The 25,614-nt window shown below is 42.5% G+C and overlaps 1 protein-coding gene across 8 annotated transcripts in view; it reads right to left on the reverse strand.

Annotated features, from left to right (window-relative positions):
* Positions 1–6,020: 6,020 nt before the first annotated feature.
* The window catches only part of PECAM1 (platelet and endothelial cell adhesion molecule 1), a 32,215-nt gene continuing 12,621 nt past the window's right edge, over positions 6,021–25,614 (reverse strand). The window contains exons 12-17 of one of the 8 annotated variants that reach the window (XM_027692028.1): positions 25,299–25,355; positions 24,032–24,100; positions 19,059–19,115; positions 12,545–12,751; positions 12,303–12,325; positions 6,021–7,575 (exon numbers count right to left, since the gene is read on the reverse strand). In XM_027692028.1, the coding sequence (XP_027547829.1) occupies positions 12,564–12,751; positions 19,059–19,115; positions 24,032–24,100; positions 25,299–25,355 (371 nt within the window). In that variant the 3' untranslated portion in view covers positions 6,021–7,575; positions 12,303–12,325; positions 12,545–12,563. The remainder of the gene's footprint in view (positions 7,576–12,302; positions 12,326–12,544; positions 12,752–19,058; positions 19,116–24,031; positions 24,101–25,298; positions 25,356–25,614) is intronic. The other 7 variants (XM_027692029.1, XM_027692030.1, XM_027692031.1 and 4 more) reach the window with 7 other exon arrangements.

The raw sequence follows: 25,614 nt of genomic DNA on the forward strand, positions 1-25,614 counted from the left end.
TCTCTGCCCTCAACCTTGGCTTTCACTGACAGAAGTACAAAGTAGGTGTAAAGCAGCTACCAAGTGATTTTGCACCGTGGAAAGGGCTCCAGAAACCAGAGCAATCAGGACAATCAGTCGGTGGGAGCACACAGCCCTCTCTGTGTTTGTAGGCAGCGAAGGAAACACAGATGTGACCTTTGTCAGGCAGTCACTGCACTCATTAATGCGTCAGAGATAATAACTGTTACACACGAAAATCTGACCTACATATGCTACACAAGAGGAAAAGGCAACAATTTACTTAAGACTCCATTATACTGTTAATGATTATAAGCTGAAAAATTAGAGCATAATGCAGGAAACTTGTAATTAAAAAGCATCAATTATCATTGTCTCCTTGTAGGGGACATTAGTCAGGTTTGCTTTCCACAGTCCCACTGGGAACACAGATAGACACGTAGGACTGGGTGATTCATCCTGCAACGGTCAGAGAGGAATCAACTCAGTGGGAGAAGATCACCTTCAGGAAAAAGAATATGATTTAAAAAAGAAAGGAAAAGAAAATAACGACAGTTAAAGACAGCCCTCTCAGGGTTTCTCATTTGACAAAGCACAGGTGTGTGTCAGGCCAGCCCCAGCCTCCCTCCAGCGATGACTAACCGGGATTCACACACCGTACACAATGTTCTGAGGCCCCAGGGCTGAGCCAGCTCATACCTTCAGTCATGCTGAACATACCATCCCTCTGCAGAGATCAGCCAGTGCCCGAGCGCCCCGGGAGGAGCGTGGATGTCTCTTCAGAAGGCTGCATAATTTCCCCCTCTGCTCCCTGAGGGTCCCTGACTCCCGGCCAGGGTGGACACATTGCCTGGAGACTGTTTGAGGCTAAGCACCCTCAGGTGGAACCAGTTTTTTCACAGTGCCAACACGTGCTGTAGGTACAGTCAGAGCTGTTCTTCCAGCCCTGAGGAATATCCTGAGCCAGGTTCACTGAGGTGGTTCTCTGCTGTTCTCCTTGTCTCTATGCCAGCATTTCCAGGAGTCCAGGGCAGCGCAAAATGCTAAATCCTTATCTGGAGGCCACAGAACCAGAGTTCTGGGAGTGTCAACGAAGGATTTCACTTGACTGTGGGAAGCACTGGCCAAAGCAACTGAAGCAATCCAGGCTGTCAGGTCCTGATCCCCTGCCTGGGTGACACAGGCACAGGCAGTGGCTGGAAAATGAGATCTGGCATTTTGCAAGCAAGGACTGCACTCAGACACCCTTGGCTTTACCTGATTCCAGCTCTGCCATGGATCACTCTGCAGAATCACAGCTCATCTCCAGCTTCTGCTTCATAACAGATATTGCAGCTCTCAGCATTCCTAAATATGAAAGTCTTGCTCTTTAAAGCTCCTGTTCTTTAATGAGCATGAAATTGAAACAAAAATGTAAAAACCAACTCAAACAGTAATAAAATCAAAACTAAGCTTTGCATTATGGGAGACGGTGGGATTTTCATCATTACCATGCTTTAAATAATTTTAAAATTATTCAAAAGCAATCTATATTTCCTATTGACAATCTCATGTTAATTTAATAACCTGGGTGGCCGCAATTTTTGTTAATTGACTTACACTCTGACCACATCTTAATAGACTTCACAATTTTTTCTTCCATTGCACTCTCACAGACTATTATCAAGCAGAGATACCAAGTTCACCCCTTCCAGTAATACCAGGACTCAGCCCATTTAAGACAAACCCCTCATCTTTGTCCCACTGATGTCAACTTCTCTATCTCTCTGCTCCTGAGGACAGACCAGCAGCTCTCATTTTCACTGCCTTGGAAGCATTTATCCCCACATGAGGCAGAGAGTTCCCTAAGGAAAAGGTGGGGCTGGAAGGTGGTGATTGCACATGGGAGATGACACAGTTCCACAGTTTACTGCTGGTTGGAGCTTGAGCCACTCCAGAAGATCCCACTAGGAAAGAGCCTGGGAGGGCAGTGGGAGCCCTGGGGAGCTCAGAGTTTGGCACAGATTAGTTCCATGAGGACAGAGCCAGCCAAGGCTGTCAGCTGGGCACCTCTGAGCAACACGACGCGACGTCCACGAGACTCTTCTGCCCTTGTAGCACTGTCTCATTGATTTGCAAAGTGAAACTGTGCCAGTCACAGTGGAGACTTGGCTCTGCCTGGAGTTAAAAAGTGGATAAACAAGAAGCCAGTGCAGAGGATTTAAAGCCAAGCTCTCCCTGTGCAGTGTTGACAGTGCTTTGTGGAAACAGGTGATTTCAGCAGTCACAGCTCCTCTGCAAGCACTGAACGGGGCTTGGGTTCTGCCAGCTAAATACCAGTGTAATGGGATGTTTCCTTTTGAAGCACACATTCCCAGTGCCACTGTCTCAGTCTGTGTATCACAGGCCCCTCAGTGCCTCCTGACTCCATGTCTCCACACAGGACTGACACACCAACAGCACCAAAAATGAACCCTTTGTCTTCTTGGATCGATGGTGCCCTTACCTGCAACGGGGCTTTTTGTTAACAGGTGTATTTTCTGCTTCTCCTAGTGGTCACAGGGCTACTATAAACACAGGAATGTTTGTGACATACCACCCCCACAGCACTGATTTTGTCCCAGCACATTCCCCAGAGCATCACCAACACCGTGAAGTGTGGAGCTGTTAAGGTGACTGGACTGATGGGTTGTTTCTACCCAAACCTTCCACAGTCTGGAGGATTTCTCACCCCCAGCTCTGCTCACTCCGCTCTGTCTTTCCTTTCATCTTATTTTAATTTTTTTCCTTCACTGTAATAAGCCTTCATTTTAGGATCTCCATTTATCTCCTGAGTAAAACATTAAAACAAAAAGACAACTACAGAAAAATCAGGGCAGTAACCAGAGGAAGATGAACTGTCACACTGGTCACTTCTGGTTTTCGTTCAGTGAAAAAATTGTCATATTTTCATTGCTCAAAAGGAGACCCTGATTTCAGAATTACACATAATTCTGCTTTCAGAATTACACAGAAATATATTACTACTCTATTCATTTCAGAGGCAGATTCCATCTTTACTGTAAGCAACAGTTTAGTTGTGGGATTTCTCCTCAAACAATACCTGTTGGGTTTGAATTCCTCTTGGCCTTGGGAGTGCGGTCAGAACTGTGTGAGGTCCATTTCTAACACGCCGTTAGAAGTCCACACACAGTCCAGTGCTCCTGCAGATCCAGATTGATGGGGCAGAGCCCGAGTGCCTTTGCAGTGGCTGCCTTGGCTTCTGCTGCTTTGTGCTAAATCTTTCATTTCAGCTTCATGCTGTTATTCTGTTTCTCTGCCATCAGACTTTGCAGGTGACTCCCTCCCCGAGGAAACTGTGATTTCGTTTGCTATTAAATTTAAAATTTAACTACAGTGATTATTGCCTGTAATGGTGAGAATTTTTTCAGCCTTCCCACTCAGCATGTCTGTGGCTGGTGAGAAAATAAATTACCTGTATAAATACAAACGCTCACATTTAGCTGAAGCTTCCCATGCAAGCTACATTTGTCTCTCTAATGGGAGCACTTGTGATTTAGAGTGGAGCATTTCAAAGCATGAAGGCAATAAAGCCCCGTTCTTTGTGATTCTTTAGCCGTGACAACTTGCTTATTACCTCCCAAATAACAGCAAAAGTGATGCTTATTTTGCTTTCACCAGCCTACTTAGAAAGGCCTTGACATTCTAAATAACAAAATGTGCTAGCATTTTAAATCTGTACTGATACTTTATTACTTTTAGTTTGATTTCTAATTTAACTGGGGGGGGTGTTGTTTTACATGTGATAGCTTTGTTTTTCTCAAACTTTGTTTCTTTTCCCTGTTCCTGTCCTCTCCTTTCCTTGTTCCTTGTCCTCTTCTCTTCCCTGCCCCCAGAAGCTGTGGGCTCATGATGCAAGACAAGCCTAGGGATGAATTGCAGCATAAAGAACCTGAACGGAACCAATCTCATAAAGCAGCAGGTGGAACAAGCACATAACACCCCAGAAAAGTAAATAAACCATGAGGTTTATCACCCACCGACGAACAGGATATTTACTCTGCTCTAAGTAGTGCCCCAGCATTTACAAACAATTCACTAACCTACTGAAGAGGGGAAGGAGCCATGGCTGGGAGGTTTACAGTGCAATTAGGAAACTGTTCACAGAATCACAGAATGTGCTGAGCTGGAAGGGACCCACGAGGATCATCGAGTCTAACTCTTAACCCTGCACAGGACCATCCCCAAGAGTCACACCCTGTGCCCCAGAGGATCAGCCAAACCCTCCTGGAGCTCTGGCAGCCTTGGGGCTGTGCCCATTGCCCTGGGGAGCCTGGTCAGTGCCCAACCACCCTCTGGGGGAAGAACCTTTTTCTAATATCCAACCTAAACCTGCCCCTGACACAGCTCCAGGCCATTCCCTGGGATCCTGTCCCTGTCCCCACAGAGCAGAGCTCAGGGCCTGCCCCTCCTCTTCCCTCACGAGGAAGCTGTAACTGCAACGAGGTCTCCCCTCAGTCTCCTCTTCTCCAGGCTGAACACACCAAGTGCCCTCAGCTGCCCCTCGAGGCCCTCCATCATCCTCGCTGCTCTCCCTTGGACGCTCTCTAATGGCTTAATACCTTCTTTAAGAGTAGCTCAGTCTATTTATTAATTAAAAGCGAGGGAAGCCGTCCCAGCATCGAGGCCTTCCCCTCACACACCACCCGGGCCCGGGGACCCGGCGTTCCCCCGGCGGCCACCAGAGGTCAGCGCGGGAGCGGCGGCGCTGAGGGCGCTGCCCCGGGCCCGGCACATCCCGGGAGGGACCGGCACAAACATCCCCCCAAGGAGCGCAGAGACACACTCTGCACGAGAAAATACGCGGCTGGAAATGAAAAAATGAAAAAAAAAAACCCAAACAAACAGCGACAAGGAGGAAGAGTCTGTTTGAAGCATTTCTGTGTCTCACCGCTAAAGCCTCAGCTCTGTCATAGTGGAAATATTCCAAAGTTACCCAAGTGAGGCCGTGGGGTGGGTAAGGCTTTCCCTGAATATGCTGGGTGGAAGCAGGATGTGGTGCTGTTGGTGGAATTGCTCAGACAAGGCACGGCACAAAGCTCCTGGAGATGTCCATCCCAGTGGACAAGGCATGGAACAAAGGTCCTGGGGATGTCCATCCCAAAGGAAAAGACACAGCACAAAGGTCCTGGGCATGTGCCATCCCTTTGCCCTGCTCAGAAAGTAAATATTTACCAACACACCTTTTATATTTGCCGAGCTCAACTCAGTGACAACATAGAAATCTGAATTTCGTTAGGTTGTTTTCAATCACGTACAGTTTCAGCTCTAATCTGAGCTTCAGTCTGTTTCAGTAGCAGATTCAAGACTTACTTCCCAAATGTTTCCCATGGGATAATAAGGCTTTTTTGGCACATGCTCATATCAGGACTTCGGGTTTCCTTGCGTAGCTCTTTTCTTCATGGGCCCATTTACCTTGTCTTCACTGGAGACATCTGCTGATCTAATGTCCCACATTTTGAATTACTTTTGTTATCTGCAAGACAAAACAGAAGGGCTCAAAGCAGCACACAGCACTCTGAGAAATTGATAGTTCACATATGTTTCAGTAGGGCAAACAACTTGTATTAGACTAAATCTAAAACAATTTAGGACTATTCCAGACAAGAGACAAGCTGAAAGCGAGCAATGAATTGTCCCACTGCAGCTCCATCATGCCCAGGTGACATTCTGAAACTTCCCAGAAACCAGAGCATTCCCGAGCTGTGCCAGGGGCTGGGAAGGGTTTGTGGAGGAGCTTTTACATTTGTAAGTTAGTAAAATACTTATGTGAACTCCCACACTCAATTCTTAAAACAATTTAGTGTATTTACCTGCTGCTGAACTCCAGTTCTGAGTGCCTGGAATCACTTGGTGCAGAGATGACAATTCCATATGCAAATCCCTACGATGGATCTGTGTGGCTCATCACTAATAAAAAACCTCACAGGCATTCCTCTGCAAGTGGTCACTAACATGAATGTGCAAGATCCAGTGCAAGGTTCAATTCAGAGTTTTCTTTATTAAAATACCTTTTCACATTCCTTATACTAAGGCATTTGCATGGACACTCGTGGGATGCTGAAGGAACATTTGTCAACAGAAAGAGCTGTGAAGTCAGTCAGTTGTGACAGGCTTGTGATACAAACAACATTTGCACAGGGAACAATAAATTAGAGATATTAGCCAGTAACTGGAGCTTGAAAATTTAAACACTTGGAATGAGGATATAAAACCCTTTTGTGTTTTGTGGTTGTTTTGCACCCTTGATGCAATGCTTAAAGCAGTAACTATATATGTATACACAATCCATGGCCTCTCTTTCACTATTTTCTAATTAAAATGAGAACCTTCTTACCTGTGGCCCAGATCTTGTAGTAATTTAATCTGCAGTAAGAAAAAGAGAGCAATTGCAGTGCCAAAGGCCAGCTGGTTATGGGGCTGGGGACAGCATTTTTTCTGGTTTGTTTTGTGTTCTTTTTTTAAACTAGTGCAGCTGAGATAAACATAGGCTGCAGAGATTAGATCCAGGTCCAGACTGGATCCATGTTAGTGGTTTATCACGCTATATGGAAAAAGGTTAGGTATGGAGTTCCATACTGGACAAACTGGGCACAAGTATGACTTCAGATCGCTCCTAAAATCAAAGGAATAAGGATTATACATAACAGGATTTTCAGGTATAAACTCACTGACCTGAGTGCATATATCCACTCCCTGAAGACCTATCACAGAATCATCCAAAACAACTGTGATGGACAATCATTTCTTGAAGAACCATCACACCAAACTAACCAACAAGCACCAGACCTTTTAAAGGGGTAAAGCAGTTTAGCAAAGAATAAAGACTATTTGTGCCCCTCCTGATAGAAGCACCTGGTAAAGTCTGAATCTCTCAACAGTTATTCAAGTTTCTCGAGCACCCAGAGCTCTCTCTTCTGTCAGGCCCTCCCTGCAGTGAAGCATCCCCAGGGCTATAAGTGAGCTGGCTCCAAGCCTGGTAGCAGTCCAGCTGCTGCAGCACAGGGAGTTCAGCACAAGCTGCAGGATCAGAAAGTACATCCATGGCTGGCCAAGCTGTGCTGAGCTCTGCTCTGCCACAGAAGTGTCACTGATAACCAAGGTAGTGAGTTCAAAGCAAGCTTAGATATTTCTACGTCCTACTGGCATCCCAGTAGTCACTGCACTGTAGAAATGTGCTTCCTCAGCTGTAACTTCCCCTTTTGTTTCCTCAGAGAATGACAAATTGGAGGCAAAAAAAAAAGGCAAAATTGCATTAGCAGGAGAAAATAAAAATGAGAACCTGGGTCAGTGGTTTCTAGAGCCACTTTCCTATGAGAATTTTTATTCACAATTTTTTCCATTAAATGCTTTAGGAACATCTCTATTGTTCCCTCTAAGGAAATAAACTTTGAAAAGAAGAGTCTGGCAAACTCATAAATAACTGGTGCAGAGCCTTTGAAACATTTGCAACATCTTCCATCTTGGCTTGTTTTCTTCTCCCAGCTGATCTTTGAGATGACTGTTCTAAGTAGCATCAGGATGCCCTGATATTCTCTGTTGGCAACAAGAGCAAAAAAAGAAAAAAACAAGGTGTGAGTATAAATGTGCCTCTGCCCTCCTGTCCCATAACATAAAAAAGCAAGATGTGAGTATAAATGTGCCTCTGCCCTCCTGTCCCATAACATATTCCTTAGAGTGCTGCACAATGAGCTAATAGATACTCACAGTTCCCTAGGGAGATATTAGTATTATCTTCATCAGATATAAAAGGAATAAGACAGTGGGAGATTTAGGTCAACAATTACAGGCTAGACTGCAATGCTGTTAATCACCAACATCTGCAAGCGGGTATTTACTTTTAAAAGCTGGATTTTTAAGGGACTTGCTGGCACTCAAGACATCTGGAAGTCAGATCCCATATTTACTAGGAGATGTTCAGCTGCCACAAACAGATCCTCAGCTTCAGTCTCATGAGAAGGAAAACCTTTTCCTAAGGCTGGTGTCTCCCAGGGAGCAACGCAGTGTTCAGCTTTGGGACACCATGTTCCTCCAAGAGCCTGGCTGCTGGGAAGAGGTTATCTCCAGCACACAGCAGGGACAGAAACCTGGCACTGGGAACCACAACAGGCAGCACACAGATGGAGCAGTCCAGCCAATGGGGATGGGCAGAGAGAGATCCCAAACTTCATTGTTTTCACAATATATGACAGAAATAATTCTGTCCACAGGGGATTCACAACTGTCAAGTCTTTCCTGACATTGGTTGCCAAAGCAAGTCTTCCTCCAAGAAATTTCTAAGAGTACATGGTGGCCTCTAACCTAATAGTTTAGTCTGTCAGCACCGAGGCGCCTCATTCCTTTTGTGGACTTACCCCCAAAGGATTTGCCCCATGAGTCAGAGGCAGGAATTCCTGGTTTATAATTCAATGTTTATTTCAGAGGATCACCTTGTTTTTCATATCCTGACTGCCTGAAATCTCCCCCCCCCCAATTCTAAATGGACACATCCTTCATCTTCCTTTCCTGTCTGAAACTGCTGTGCCATGTCACTGTGCACAGTTAAACACATGCCAGCTCCTCCTTCAGAACTGGCTGTGTTGTGCTGGAAACGTGAATTCCTTTACCACTGGGAAAATACTTTTGGGATCACTCAAGCAAGATGAGAAAGTAGCTGAATAACACCTAGAAATTGCACCAAATGAATGTAAATTGTACAGGTTTCTGTCTCAGAGGGCACACGCCGAGGCTGAGCAAACAGGCAGCTAAAAGTACACGATGTCCTGGCCGAGGCTGCCAGTCCTCCTGCACCCCCAGGACAGAATCACACAAACACACACACACACACAGCTAAGAGAGAGCAGGAGAGGAGGAGGTATGAAGTCAGAACGTTCTGCTGAGGTAAATTTGACACAATACCAATTAGGATTTGGCGAAGTGGCTATCTCATTGTCAAGATATTTCCTTCAATATGTTTTCAGAAACTGGGACCATTAAATAACTTAGAAAGATTGCCAGCTCTGATTTCAGGAAGGAAACCTCCTCCCAGTTCCTCTCTAAGTAATTCATTTCTTTTGCAAATACTTCCTATGGATGGCATTTAAGATACAAATTTCTGAAACAGAGGAGATGGAGGGAAGCAACCCCCAACATAAAACTTTAGGTTCCTTTCTAAATTACCTAAAAGTCCCAGACATTCAGGTTCAAGATTACTCTGGATTGCAAGTCAGTCACAACTTGTACTGCAGCTGGGCCTTTGCACAATTCAAGTAATTCAAACTTAAACTGGTTGCTTTTCTAGAACCTTTCTTGACATAACACAAACACTTTGAATGCCTAACATAACACTTACTGTCAGTACACAGTGTTTACTAAAGGCCTGAGCTCAATTTTGTGATTGTCTCTCAGTGAAGATGAAGCAAACTTCCTAGATTTCCCTGCTGGATTATATTTATTCTGGCAGAAACTATGTAGGGGCAAATGCACAGAAGCAGGGCTGGCAATCATTAAAATGATTTGTTACATTTTCCTACTCCACAGAGAAGAGTGTTTTGCCCGTGACTTCTGGAAGAGCAATGCAGAACTGAGCGTTAACAGACTTTATCTGAGCAGTGGAATCCACATTATTTGATTTCAGGGAGTAAAAAGGACATCAGGATGTGATGTTGAGCCTCCACCATCATTACTGAAACAAAAAGGCTGCATGTCCTCCCATCTCTGAAAACAGCTCTTAGAAAAACACTCCTCTCTGCTGGGGTGTCCTTTGCCCCACACTGCTGGAACACCTATTACATCCTACATAGAGTCAAATTCCACAAGTTTTTTTGACAAGCCACTATACTAAGGAATCCATCTGGCATTCCATGTGATTAAGATGCCAGCTGACCACCTGAAGGCCTCCTTTCACTCACAAAGTAAGGGAGCAGCACATTAAAAGCAACTTCAACTCTGAGCCAAATACTTAATTTGACTATCAAGAAGCAGAACAGCTGGGGAGGAAGTTTAAGCCACTTGATCACTTTATAAGAAGCATTTTCCTTTTCATGAGTAGGATCAACAACCCCTCATTTGGACCAAACCTCCGAGAGACATCACAGTCAAGCACTGTGTGAAAATGAGCTACAGAAAAAAAGCAGCTGCAAGAAAATAATGATCCAAAGCACATTAGTAGTTCCCTGCCTCTTCTGTGCTGCCTGAAAAGTGTTGAGAGGCAGATAGAGGGGATGGAAAATCTATAACAAAATTCATCTCTCCATCCAACATGGTGCCGCTTTTTGCCACAGGCTATACTGTGAATAGAACAGGGCTCTGGTTTTCTGCTGTGTACTTTAAAGCACTAATACATGTTAAAAAAAGGAATAGCTACTATGTTAGCACATGAACAGTATGGCAAAGGAGGGGACAATGTCTCAGATGTGAACTGAGTAAAGCTATTTCCAGGAAACCTCAAGTAAGATGTGAAGTGCTAAAAAACTGACTTTTCTTTGGGGCGTTTCTGAAAATGGGATTAGTTTCACGAAATAGTTTTATTACTTTTCTACTGTTAACAGGAGAGTAATAAAAGAAACACAAAGAAAACACTGCCCTCAGCTGACACTTCTTCCTTGAATCTACCATTACCTCATAGATTGTCTGGTTTAGCAAGCTTTAATAGCCCAATTAATTATGAAAGTTATTTACAGGGTAGCCAGTGCCTTTTCACTGACTTTTCCATTATAGTTCCACGGAGAGAGATTTTACTCACTTTCGACCACAGGAAAAGAGAACAAAAAAAAAACTTCATAAAACTTCTATCTTTTATCCCATGTCCATTATAAATTAGGTAGGCTGTGGAAAAAAGAAGACAAAACCTCCTCCCTGAGCTTACACTGATGTCTGTCACAGATTCTCTTGACCATTTTTTACTTTGTGTTGGACAGGGACAAACTTTCTTCTGCAAGGAATTCCTGGTACAACCCAGAGGAGGGTTCAGCTCAACGTATTTTTAGAAAATCGAGAGCAAAGAATAAAAACAAACCTTTAAACTAAAAAAGACAATGATACTATAAACCCTCCTGGCCTGTTTTAATATGAGTCTGTTTATTGTAAGGCAATCTGTGACCTTCAGTGCACTGCCAGTGTCTGTAAATAATACAATGGGCTGCTTGTGTGTCCCGTGGGATGGGAGTGCTGATGGAGCCTTTCAAAACTCACAGGGATGCCATAAGCTGACGTAGGCTGTGCTATTGTGACTTATTTATGGGTCTCTCCTTTTTTCTTTTGAACTACAAGTTCCAAAGTCACAAAGTGGATGTAGAAAAAATCCCCCTGTTCTGCATAGTCTGAGGTTGGATTGGAGAGCTTCTCTAACATTCATAAAAGTACTCCTGAAATGTAAGTTCCCTGCCTCTGGGATCTCTTGAGAGCAGAGTAACAGCTCATTCAAGACAATTCTTGGATTTTTAAAGAAAATGCATATTTTTTCACTGGGTCCTTAGCACTATGAAGCTTTTCACCACCTACAGAGCCTTCACAAAACTCCAATGCTTTTTAGCTGAGATGGTCCATATATGGATGGTACTATTCTCAGTTCTTGGTTAGAGCAGCACAACTGACCCAGCCGTGACCCAGCAATGTACTCTGCAATAAAAAACTGTTTGTCTTTAAAATTTCTTACACAGCCTCAGTTTAGCAGCAGCCCTTGGAGTCATCCCACCTGCTGTACCAGTGGATGGAAACACATCCAGGAGGAAACAGTCATAAATAGTGAATAGAAGTGACTTCTGCAGGTTGGGGTGATTCCTCCTTAGTTTGACTCCTCACACCTTAGGAAAGACCTCCCTCTGTCCCCATCAGCTCTGTCCCCAGTGTCACATTAACCAGTTCAGCAGGTTTTCATATGCAAATCTTGAGTGCCTCAGGTTCATCAGGAACCTGAATAGAGCAGCAGTCATGCCAACCTTGTGCCATCCTGCCAGCAGAATATCTGTGGCACATATCCAGAGCTGTGCAGGTGTTCAACACCAATTCCTGGGAGATCTTTATTTGCCATCTCCCTCCTGCACCAGCACCACCAAACACCAGTCCCTCCCAGAGATTTTAGAGCTGATCATTCTATAAATGTGGGGCTGAAAGGCTAATTAAGTAAGAATATACACAAAGGGATTGCCCCTTAGCTGTCCTGTAAAGGTCCTGGACAACAAATAAACAATGAAACCACAGCAACACTTGAACACCGTCTCACTAGATACACAATAATCTCAATCCAATGTCAGCACATTTAATTGCATAAAACATATACTTACAGAATGCCTGTTTTCCATAGAATCTGCAAAATAAAACACAATGCACAGATTACAAAATGGCACATTGCAGAGTTCTGTGTTCCAGAAAATGCAGGTTTATGTACTTCAACCTTTTTGTTCACCTTGAAATGATGTAAAATTGCTACCTACAATTAAGCCCAGCTCTGGACCTGAGGACTATCCAAGCTCTAGTTTAACCCAAGTACAGGGGTGAGACCAGACATGTCAAAGACCTCACTGACCTGTTTGACAGCTTTTTGATTATGGGTTAGAGCAGAAGTCTCTCCTGAGGGCACGAGCTGTTACTGGACAAGAGAGTCTTCCTTTAAGAGGCAAGTTCTCAGGAGCATTATACTTCCTAATCCAATTCCTTGCCAGGAAAATAACGTACTGCAGAAATCCGGTGTAGGATACAATTTTCAGGGCCAAATAAGATCTTGCAAAGACACCTGAAATTTTATTAATAAAAAGTTGCTCGTTCCCAATAAAGCCCGAGAGCCAGCAGGCTCTTTCCATTTAGGGTCAGTGACCTTAAGGTTAGATCTTAAGGGTTTTTTTTAAAGAAGTGGATTTAGCTACTCAGAAATTTCACAGAATACATTCAATAAATATATATTCGCCCTCTGAAAGGAACTCCAGTTTTAGGAGAGGAGTTCAAGTCCTGTCGAAAGTGCTTTTCTGTTAAGATACTTCACACATGACAAACGTAAGTGCTGAATCTTGAAGGGTATTTTCTTGGAAAATTTATAAAATTCAGTGGAGAAAGGCTGTGTGGAGGAAATTCATCTAATGCTCGAAGCAGAGGGTTTGGACTGGGGCTCTGGGTTAATCTTGCCAGTATTTTTTCTGTAAACACGGGATAGTGTCTGAATCTATGTTTTTTCTAAGTATTTAGTTTTTAAATAGCAAATACTAACATCAGCCCCCCCATAGGCAGCACACTTCTGTAAATTTTGAAAAGTTCTCTGAATAAATTAATATAATGCAGAGTACTGCTACCATAACCAGACCTTTATAAAGGTCTTTTAGAGACTCCCTTTTCAGCAGAAGTGACCAGAAAACAGAGGGGAAGGTCTCTGGCATTGCAGATTATGAATTTTCTCCAGGACAGTTCTACACAGAACTATTAGTCCAGGCAAAGGATCAAAAATTGAGGTGACTACAGCACCTTGTACCAGTGCACAAACCAAATTTCAGTACAAAATTGATCTCAAGGTTTGGCAAGATTAATCCATATATGTTTAGCCATTTTGATAAGAAACAAAATTAAAAATTACATGGAACACATATAAAAGCTTTTTGTGTCCTGAAAGCCAACAGAAGTGAACAAAACCACCCTTGACCCAGTGCTACATCAAAGCTTGGCTTTAAGTGGACAAAACTATACATAAGGTTTATGAAGTGAGGTATTAACAAGCTGTCATTTAGTTCTGTCACAGTGTATTGTGCTCACAGGAAGGAGGAAATGAGAAATTCTGTGTAAATTCCCAACTTCAAACGACGGGATGTTGGCTGCTCAAAGCTTCTGGGTCACAATGACAGATATTCCAGCTCCTTGTTACCTGTCACCCAGATCCAAACTAGTGTGGTTTCCTCCCTGAGTGTCACATCTGTGCCAGAAGAATGTCAGGATCTGTGTCCTGGGGGATTTCTAAGATACCAACCAGGTAAACCAGCAGGGAGCCACTAATAAAAGCACAGTGATACAGTGCTTTTCTGATTCTTTGCTGTGTCGATCTTTTCACAGCCTTTCTTTTTTTTTTTCTTTTAATGAGTTTTTTTCAGTTTTTTACTGATTTTACTGTGATGAAATACAGAGATTTTTCATGATAGCTGGCTTTGCCTTACTACCAAAAAGAGGGAAAGGACATATGCTGGGTTCTAGTCATATACAAAGAAGGGCAAACAAGCAGCTGCATATTTTGTGAAAGGACTCAGAGCTGAAGGTCTGATACTGATTATTTCTAAAATATTCCCAAGTCTAATAAAGGTAGGTGTTTTTATGGATTTCTGACAGATTTAAACCCTTGCTGTTGCTTTTAGTTGATGGGATTTTAAATTCAAAGGCCACATTTTTACAAAGGAGTACATTAATAGCAGGAATTTAAGACACTGTCATCTCCACTTGCTCCATCATTTCTTGTTGCTACAGGTGATGGAGAAGAGAATATGAGCCTAAATAGCTGCAATTCTTAATCCATCTCAAACCCATCTCCAACCCTGGTGAAAGCCAAGCTGTCAGATCACAAGCTGAAGGTGCTGAACTGCAGGAACACACACACTACACTCTGCCAAGCCCTTCACTGGAGCAGTAGCTTCTAACAGAGAATCTTGGCAGGCAGCTTGGGAGCAGCTCTGACACAGGGCATGCACGAAAGTCAGCTTTGCACTGGAGGTTCAAGCAAGGTCAGAAGCTCCCTGTGTATTTGTGCCTTACTGAAACCATCTGGCTCTGCCTAATTTTTGGCTGGAGCTGTTGTGAGCGTTTGGCTCTGGACTCAGTGTCTCACAGATCCAGGCTTTGGTCTAGAATGTGTCTAGAAACCTAAAGCTCCAAAGAGTTTTTATTTTGGAGAAGGGACAAGTCATTTGCATAATTTTGGACTGCCTGTGCTCATAAAGCCTGAGTTCTGAACAACACAGTGAATCCCCAGACACTGTGAGTTTTCTTTATGCTGGAAAAGGCATCCAGTGGGAAATTCTGGCTAAGCATGGAGGTGTTAAGCCTGAGCTGCAGGAGCAGGAAAGTATTTGAGCAGATTTCCTGATTGCTAGAGCTGATTTCAAACAGTTTGTTCCAAACCACTGAGTGCAATGGGGATTTCTCATGCCTCTTTCCACTGGGATATATTTATTTTTCCATAGTACATTGTTGGTTGCTGTAGGATTCTTTGAATTTCCTGTCTCACTGCTGCAACTGCTTCCAAGTGACCAGTTCACTTTTCCATACTTAGCAGCATAAAGGTTGGCTCTGCATTTTGTTCACTAGATTTCCACTTTCCTAATAAGAAATTAGGAATTGTTATCTTGCAATAAGCACTATAAGCTCGATTCAGTGCACACACAGAGCAGTGCAGAGCTCCTGTGAGCTTTGGGTCTGACACAGAGCAAAGACAGAGTTCACTGAAGGAACAAGAATGTCACAGGAAGTGCCCTGGAAAAATGTAAGGAAATCTGTGACCTGGAGTTGGCTCTCGTCTCCCCAGCAATAGGAACAGAACTGTGCTACCCAAGAACTGGGATCAGTGCTGAGGGAAGGGCTGGAGCTGAGATAAAGAACCAGTATGGAGATGCTTGGACTTCCTGCCCCTACTGCCCCTCGGGAAGATGAAAGGTGTGATGGAAATAAATCACATCTAAAAGAGCCTCCACCCACGAGCTGCCCTCGATGTGTGACACATCCTGACCCTCCCTCAGGAAGAGCTGCCAACCTGCACCTCTGGGACTCCAGCACAGGCACATGGGCAGCAGGGCCACAGCCATTCTGTCATTCTTGGCAGGCTGTTGATTTAGGCAATTGCCTGTTTTGCTTAAGTTTTGGACTGTCTCAGTTCTTTCTGAGCAAAAAGCAACAACTCCAGGACTGGGCTGGATATTCCTGGCTCACAGTAAACTTTGGCCTTTTCATAGAGCAACCAGAGAAAGCAGTATTTGAAGGAAATTAGTTCATCCTGGTAAGTCTAAAGGACTTTTAGGGAAAGGTGTTACTGACCTGACTGGCACTCATTGTGACCATTCCCCAAATTCCCATGGGGATGTAAGGTTTGATTTAAAGCTGAGGCTTGAAGCTGCTTTAGGTATTTTACATAAAATACTAAAGTAACAACCTATTGCTCTAAAAAAGGTTTTAAATCAATACCTGGGTGAACTTCCTGAACACCATGTCACTGAATTAAACTAACCTTTTGATAACAGTGCAAGGACAATTTCTTATCTCTGAGATAAAGTCATCAGCACCCTCCTTCAATTCTCATTACAGCAGAGGAAACCCAGCATCCAACCAGAGACTGACATTATCTACAGGACCATTATTTGATTTCAATCAAAATACACCTGACTAGACTTGAATTTCACAAATTTCCTGCTTTCCCTACTGCAAATGAGTTAACTAGTTAATCATGTGCAGGTCTTGTGGGACTTGAAATGTGCATTTGACAGTTTGTTTCTGTCTAATCTCTAATGTAAAACCACCTCCTTAGGCCTGGCACTCAAAACAAGGAAAGCACAGCAGAGAGGATGAGGAGTCTACCATAGTGTGATGGAGGCACTCAAATGAGAGTAACAGGAGACAACACAGCCAGCAGCAGGAGAGTAAAAAGAAAAGGAATAATGACAAATACTCAGCACAATGCCAAAGGCTTGGGAAAGGTCAGAGCATTAATTGCACCATGGATTCATGAATTGGGATAAGGACAAGCAATAGCTATGGAACTCAAAATACAAGAGTTTGTTACTGATGTGGCATCTGCCTTACTGGGGACAGCAGGGAGAGTTGCCAGAAAAAATGAAGAGGGGAAATGTTTTAGCTCAGTCACAAAGAATTGCATCAGACATAACAACTACTGACAGTGCTTCAGCTCCCTCTCTAGTGGCCATAATTTCTGGAATGCACAAATAACCCCTTAAGATTGGCTATGAATCACTAAATTCTAATTAAAAAACCCCAAACCACAATAGTTACCTACAAACAAATAATAATAAAATGTTACATAGGCCTTAGGTGTTAAATCTGCCAAACAGTGCAGTTGACACCAGTTCCCAAACTCCTGTAATTTCCCCAGAGGACATGTTTGTCTGATCCATTGACTTCCTGAAATAGATTTTACTTGTGGGCATTTTCTCAAAAATCTCAAAGAACAGTCAAACATGGTGAAGATCAGAATGGTAAACCAACTTCTGCCCCCAGCAGTAATGTTCAACATCTTTCACAACTGGCATTTAACATACTCATATTAATATAAATTAAAGTACTTCTGAAGAACAGAGCTATTTCCTAGGGATTCTCCACTGCATTCATCCTTTGCCACCTCACAATCACACAGCCTATCACCAGTCCAAGTTAACATTACATTAACTGTAAGGTGGCTGTCCAGAGCACTGCACTGCTGTGGGATGCACTGCTTATCTCACTGGAACACTTTTCCTGTGGATCAGTCAGGAAAAACAGACGCATTAAAACAATAAACTGGTCCTATGTTTCCAAGAATAACTGAAACTGTAGAATGTTGTGCATAAAAGAGCAGGTGGACTGCAAGATTAAGGGGCGTTTGCAGATGATTTGGCTAATTCAGCTCAGCCTTTCAATCATAGCTCACTTTATTGCAGTTCCCACTTTATGGCATTACAGCCTTTTAAGTGCTTTGAATTACAGCTCTGCTGTACCTACCTGCAGTTTAACAGCACAGCTCACAAAACACCCTTCTAGGACATAACACCTTCTGTTGTGTCAAAACCAGGGATGGTGAGAGGTGTGATAATCCCCTTCACACCTGGGCAGGACAGGAGGGGGTTTATGCAGCAGCTTCTGCAGCTTGTTACAGGTCCAGTTCACACTGTTCCAGAATATTTGTGGCCTTTGGATTCAGCCCTAAAATAAACTGGGGTTTTTTTTCTCATGGTGCTGCCAGGTGATCCTGCACGAAGGGCCTGGTCCCACCGTAGTGTGAAGGGTATTTGGATTTTCACCGTGAAAAATGAGTACAGCACACAGGCTCAGCACCAAGGATTCTGAAACTCTGTTCCCAGTGCTGTCACTCTCTAAACACATTCCCTTAAAGGAATGACCTAATCTCTCTGTTTATTCAGCTGTAAAATGGAGATAAAAATTGCCATGTATCTCCTCACAAGGGAAAATTAAGTAATGTTTTCTAAAGTACTTGGAGACCCTCACATGAAAGATTCCCTAGAGACAGAATTCTGGGTCAGAGCAAGTGGGAAATCCCTTACAAAATAGAAAAAAAAAATAGAAAATTAAAACACAAGAGTCAAAAATTAAAAACAGCACAAAAAAAAGCCACTTGCTAACATGGATGGGGACAAGATGTGAACAGTTTTGCAGCCCTAATATTTACAAATCTAGACTTCCTAAGATAAAGAGAGGAAAGGAAATCCTTTCTGATTCAGTCTTTGACAAACCATGAAGAAATGCTTTTAACCTACTGTCTCTGAGCTCATGACTGCCACAACATTTATAGTCAGTAATTGCCACTAAGTTGGTAATGCCCCCTCACACGAGGCTGGGTTAGAGGAGGTGGAAGGGCAGAGTGCCTGGCACTTACAGTCTGAGACAGTTTTTGATGGCTATTTTTGATGGTTATTTAATAACACATGACAAAGATGCTCAATTAAGAGACAAAGTGATGCTCATGAGCACTTGGAGATAACACAACATATCACTCTAATCCCTAACAGTTTGGGGATTCAGCTCTAGCTCAGACCCAGAGGTATGGCCCAAATACTCTGGAGGTACAAAACAGATGGGCTGATGAAGTAGATGTTACAAATATTAATCCCACTGCATTAAGCATCATTGATTTATGAGGAACCATGAAGGTGTTATACAATCTATCAACACCTGTGATTTTGTAGCTGCACTTCAGTATGTTCCTGTGTGACTTGCATCTCTGTTTTTATGGCACTTTATCTTCTAAATATTCAGCCTAAATATTGTCTTGTAAAATATTCAGTCACAAATTTATCCCTAATCTCCTCACAAATGCTTCCTTCAAGTGTTTCATTTTTCACTAGCTTACTTACCATTATTAGCTTTTCTGATTTCACTATAAACTGTTTCAGTCCCCTTCTGTACACGAGCTGGAAAACGTATTGGCACAGAATCAATTTATTTTCTTTTTTTCTTTCTTATTTTTTCTTATTATTTGCCTTATGAAAAGCTCCTTAAACAAACAGAACACACTGTTTTACTTTCAAAGGAAGTAGTTACACAAGCAGCAATGAGCCTGTGGACTCTGTGTAAAAGCAAGTACACTCCCTCCCCAAACCCAGCCTGCAAGGAACTGAGAGGGAGATGTCTCTCCCTCTATATAAAAGTGATGATAAAAATCTGCTTCCCCTTCTAAATTTAACATTTTAATAATCTCCTTTGAACTCAAATCGATACTGCTTTAATTTTACAGAGACATCTACCACTAGAGAACAGTTTCCCTGGATCCCTTTGAAGAGCTGCTTCAAGTTTTTCTAAGGATTTCAGGATCCAAGACCTGAGGTGATCTATCACTTGGAAGATGAACTACACCTCCTTTTTGGCAACTAGCCTGATTAAGTCTTATGGGCACAAAACAAAACAAAAAAAATCTAAACTGCTGTTTGTGAAATATCTCGGAAGGGTATTTCCAGATTTCACACTGCACAGTTTCTATTTAGGGTTATCTGGGAAAGGTCTCCCCTCTTCCACCAGAGCACTGAGATCAGACGGACACAGCAGGAATGAAGGCTCACAAGGCTGGTGGAAAGAATGGAAGTAAAGACAAAAAGCAGACAGAGAAGGTTTGTGCCTCTAAGGACACAGCTGGGGTACAAGTGCAATGTTAGTCTTTCCAGACCCTTGGGTTGACAAATAAAACTCTGCTCTTGGGGGAGAAGGAAAGCGAGAAGCTTTTCCTTTTTTCCTGACATCTGTGAGAACTTATCCACAGGGTTTGATACCAACTAGAGACACACACAGGGAAGGGGCAGAGCCTTGTCTGAAGGCCTGAAAACAGCAAGAGCTCAGTTTCTCTCTGGTCAGCAGAAACTGCAGGCGAGCAGGAGATTAGAACAATTTCCTGGATTTATTGCATGGCTGTAGTTTAAAAATCCCTGGGCAACCAAAGTGCATTTAAAACCAACTTTCTTCATTTTCTATAAAGGCCTATGCTGGCAGGGTCCAGTAGCTTGCTGTTCATAGATCTAAAAGTGTTTCAGAAACACTCATTCATTTCAGTTAAACTGAATCTCTTAGAAAGCCTCTGAATTCTATCTATATCACCTCCAATTTCTGTGGACCTTCAACAAACCAAGAGGTTAGATTTTTTTCCAGTTAAAGAAAAACAAAAGTGGTTGTTCTCTCTCTGCAAGAAACTGGAAAGAAAATTCACATTTCTGGATAGAGAATCCTGTACTTCAGCTATTAAAAAACACCTCAATACTTAAAGATTCAGACAATGATCTGCAGTCAGAGTCAGGACTGTTACTGTTCTGCATCGCTCTGAAGAACCCAAGTGTCTCTGGCACCACATTCTGATTTCCCAAAGCTCATTTCATCTTTTTTAACATTCTGTTCAGCATTCTTTAAATGCTGGGAGCTCACACATCAGAGTTGAGTTGCAAAGCTGCTGTTAATTCAAACGCCAGGAGGAGTTACACTTCCCCAAGTGTCTAATCACAGCTTTCAAACTGCAGTTTTGGCAAGAACCTTCTTTGCAAAATAATCTGAAGACCTTCAGGCACATTTTATCTGCTTATGGGCTACTGCTTAAATGATCAGTTCATTTGCAGTGAAGTAAGGAGTAATCTTGTCAGAATTTTAATAAGAGGTAGTTAATTTTGTTTGGGACTCTTTTTTAGCAGATTACAGTCCTAAATCTACCCCTATTGACTCTGTGGAAAGATTTGGTTGGAGGTATTTCCTTAGCTTGCTTTTTTTTTTCCCAGACCCATTTAATTGAATTGTGATATAATGCCACTGCCCATGTTATTTCCTTTGTTAATCTTCCAAAAGTCGTCTCAGCACTGAAAAAATGTGCCAGGAGAAATTACTTGGACGATTTGACATTTTGTTCCCACCAGCTTTATAATGTTGCCACCCTGCAGATAACTAACCAGATATAAAAGTAAAAGAAGGAGCATGTTCTAACTCAGCCATGATTAGAGGTTTCTCCCTTCTCACTTCAGGGATATTTCCTAATCTTGCTTTAACCCCAGCCTTTGTTTTTGCTCAGATTAATAATAAGGGGTCTAAATCACCTTTCCATCTATTTGCACAATTAAGCTTTAGAGAAGACAAGCACTATATTTTTGTCAAGCATATAATCTCCATAAGTATTCAATTTAATCATTCCTCAGAATTACCACCTCTTTAAATATCAAATTACCATTCCACTCTGACTATCCCAAATAAGAGCTGGACTGTGTAGCTCCAGCTCTACCTCGTATTTGTCTTGCCCTTTCACCCCTACTTCAAAAAGCAGATATCAAATTATTCCCACATGGAAGTTTTAAAATAAAGTCGTGAAATTTTACTTATAGCACGTGACAGGACCACTCCCTGCCAGCAACACTGTAATGAACCCTGGTTTTTGATCCTGCAGAAGCACAATGCACATGAAGTTCTTGGTGCATTAACCTATTCACCATTACACTGTGTTAAAAAGTATTCCAGAAATGACCAGCTAGTGCAGACATGACTGGAAAAACAGGGTGAAACCAGTGTTTTCAAATGTAAGCAATTCTCTACTGACAAAGACAAGATATACATCCTTCTACAATAATTTAAACTTATTTTGAGGTGACATTCAATCGTTCCTGCTTCCCAAAAGTGATATAAAGGCTGGAGTTACAGCTTAGATACTGCAGCATTTATTGCAGTAGTCTTTCACAATACACAAAATATGATTCTCCTGCTCCTGAGATGAACATTAGTACTGACATCGACAACAGTGGCAGGAGGAACAAATGATTGGGACGATAAATTAATTTGAGGTTAGTCCTGAGAGATCAAAGAAATCTGGAGTTCCTCAAAAGGCTGAAGGGATCAGACACTCTGTGCAGCTGCTGGATGAGATATGTGTGCCCAGAGAAAAGGTGTGATTTCCTTTGTCTTCATTCAGAAAATTGGAGGAATCAAAAGGGGTGTAACAGGAGTTTGGAGCAAGGGGATAATCTGAAAGGTCTGTTCCCTAGGAAGGGCTGGTCACACCCACAGACAGACATGAAAGAATATTATGGTTTGAAACAAAACTTTACAATAACACCAACGTAGCAGAAATATCAGTGGCAGTCCCGTGGCCAAATTCTCTCTGTGGGTGTACACGATTATTACAAGGGAATATTAAGAAACTTGGCTTTGTTTCTCTTTTCCCAAGAATAAATCGCATCCTGTTTTCATTGTGATAGGCAGTGCAGAGCTGAAAGGATTAACATGGCTTCATACAGCTCCTTCTATTCAAGCAGCATCCTCGAGATGCTCTCAAAGATTAACACATTAAATACTTGCAGTGCAGTTGCCATTTACATAACCAAAGTATTCATTTGGGAAGCGTTTAACTGTGCCCTGGGGCAACAAAGCAAATCGATTAGGGAACTATTATCACATCTCTGTATACCTGAAGCACGGTTCAGTCTTACAGAATCAATCAGTGTTCTGTTAAAATAATCTGATCTCATTTACACGGTGTATTAAATATTATTTTGTGGTTTAATAGTGTTCAGTCTACACAGCACAGATACTATCTTATTACTCAGTCTGATATACAGGAATAGTGTTATACATAAATAATGGGAGCAAAAGTCTACTTTTAGAGATGCTGATCTTGCATTTAACAGGGCTTTTAATTTAAATAATCATGTACCATCATATCTTCCCATTCTACACCACTGTATTGTGTAGTGCACACTCAAACACAGTTGGAACAACTCATTATTAGCCCTATTCTGAAAAAGAGTCCAACAACTATGGTTCTTCAGAGCAGAATTTAGCAGAGGTGGATAAATAGCATGCTTAGGACACAGGGAAAACTCTGTGATGAATGATGCCAGGAAGTGAGAGAAAGGAGAGGAGGAGTGGCTGTTTGGGGACAGCTTGAAGGGTGAGCACTTTTGCCCAAACATCTGTTTTACCAACTAAACAATCATGTCTTTGGTCCCTGAAATCAGTGACTAGTCCTTCCTACCAGGAAAAAGGAAATTCATCTGTTTCTTCCTCAGTCTGCTTCTCATTCAGCTGAAGCAAAGAAGCTGGAGCAGAGCATAAATCTGTCTCGTGGGGCTTATTCCCTCCCAGCTACTTGGAACTTTGAGGTTTAACAGCTTTTAACACAAGGCCATGACAGTATCAGAGTTCTCCAGACGACACAGAACTACTGCAGTGTGTATTTGGGTGTTGGGAATAAATTTACTTGGAAATTTCTCCTTCAAGGTTGCAGAGACATGTACCTGAGGTGTGGTTACTGTTACCACAGAACTGCAGGGAGGAGGACAAAGTTATCTGGGCATTAATATCCTCATTTCTCTGTTTAAGGGGACACAAAATTCAGGATGGTCTCCAGGCCTCTCCAGACTGAGAGACTAAATCTGTGCTGGTCTCTCTTCCTTCTCTATCACAAGTGAATCACAGCTTTGACCCTTCAACCAGTTCCCTTATATAGGAGGAAATTCCACTGCTCTCTGTTCTCTCCATTATCTGGGGCTAACCTCACGTGGCTCTCAGTGAACCTGGGCTCTGTAACAGGGATATTCACAGCAGGCTGCCTTCTGCTCAGAGCCACAGCTCCACACAGACCTCCCGTGGGGGGGAGTGGGAGGATCCCAGGGGCAGGAGGGCTGCAGGAACAGCAGCGTGGTCGGCATCATCAGCTGGGTTAAGGAGCACCACTGGCAGGAAACTGTCACACACACAAAGCACAACCTGCTCTGACACTCCCAGGTGCCAACATCAGACCAGTGCCAGGGAGGAGCAACATTCCCAGAGCTGCTCCCAAACATAAACCAAAAAGGTTTGGACAGTTTATTACCTCTGTGAGGATCAAGCGTTGATACTTCAACTTCAGTGTACTCCACCTCAGCACTCTCAAGGTCAGGTCCTGCCCCAAAAATATCAAGAAGATGTTTCTTTGTAGGACTGCACGCTTTGTTTGAACTACAGGCCTGATCCTGCTGCCACTGGAATTAATGGACAAGTCCTCACTGACTTTGGTAGGTGCAGGATCAGGCCCTACTTACAGATGTGAGTTACTCTGCTAACAGTTTTAAGGCCAACCCATTCCTAAGGGTCATCCCAATCCAAAGGGCAGTAGACCAACTAAAGGCAGATTTCTGAAACTGTGGGACATGCAAATTGTGCCTAAAACTCTTACTTTCAATGTAACACCTTCAAAAGTATCACAACACAAATGGAGTAAGGAATTATCTCAGATTCTCCCATATTCCTCCTCCAGCTCCTCTTTATTTCTCTCCCTGCCCTTACTTTCTCCTTGTTTTCTATGGCTATTGCAGGACACTTCCCATTCTCTGCTTTCCTCACATTTAAAGCCATCTTTAAGTCTTTCATGGCCTCCTTCGTCACCTCTCATTCTCCAAATTTCTCCTTTTCTTTTTTCCTCCTACATTTTCTTCCAAGTTCTCCATAGAACATCTGGAATGCAACTCATCTTCCTCCTCAAGATGCTTCTCTGCCACAATGCCCACAGAAAGCTGGATTTACTAAGGCTGCTGCCTGACAAGTACTGGCTACCTGGATCCAACAGACACAAGAAACAGCTGCTGCCTTCTACTCTGGCTTTTTCTTAGGGTGGAGATTGTTTTCCACCAGATTTCTGGAAAAGTTGGAAGAAACCACGACAGTCATCCAGACTGGCATCCTGCAGAACTGACTTGGCAGCTAATTTTATTCAGATTTCATAGTTTATTTTTAGATTTAACGCTTAAGTATTTCAAGGTCAACGAAAATGAAGAAAGGACAGAGAAGTAAAAGAAGCAGAAATCTGTAGAAAATATCTAAATATTTGTTATATAGAACTTGCAATTTTGAGTCTAAGTTGTATTTTTATACCAATCCATCACAGCTAATTACACTTCATAATGCAGTTGGCAAGTGGGTCCTATCAGTGTCATTTTGTGCATAAGAAAAAGAACTGAGCTCAGCAAAGGAAAATCTTCCCCACTATCAAAGAGAAAAAGGAAAGGGCCGGACGCATCCAATCCTTGTTGCTACCATTAGAAAACATCATGAATTTCAGTTATAAAATAGTTTAAAAATCTATTTTTTAAGTATGAAATTACCTTTACTGTCATCTGTTGATTTCATGTGATTTTCACTATCTTCAATGTAACCTGATCCTAAAATATTAAAGCCAAAGTTGAGCTGACAAAATCTTTATTGAGGCCAATTAAATAAATGAGTTACACAGCTGCAATTCCTATTGTCATTATCAGTATTTTTATATGAGACATTCTACTTTTGGTTTCACACCTAAGACATTCAAGTAACACAGGTGAGAAGAATGTGGCTTTTTAAATAATCAGCTAAAAAGCACCCAAGGGGTAATTTTGTTTATGTCCAATACTCTAAACAACATCTCCACCTATTTTGGTAAAG

Source organism: Neopelma chrysocephalum, unplaced genomic scaffold (genome assembly GCF_003984885.1).
Source record: "Neopelma chrysocephalum unplaced genomic scaffold, ASM398488v2 Primary Assembly neopelma1_84, whole genome shotgun sequence".
Taxonomy (NCBI): domain Eukaryota; kingdom Metazoa; phylum Chordata; class Aves; order Passeriformes; family Pipridae; genus Neopelma; species Neopelma chrysocephalum.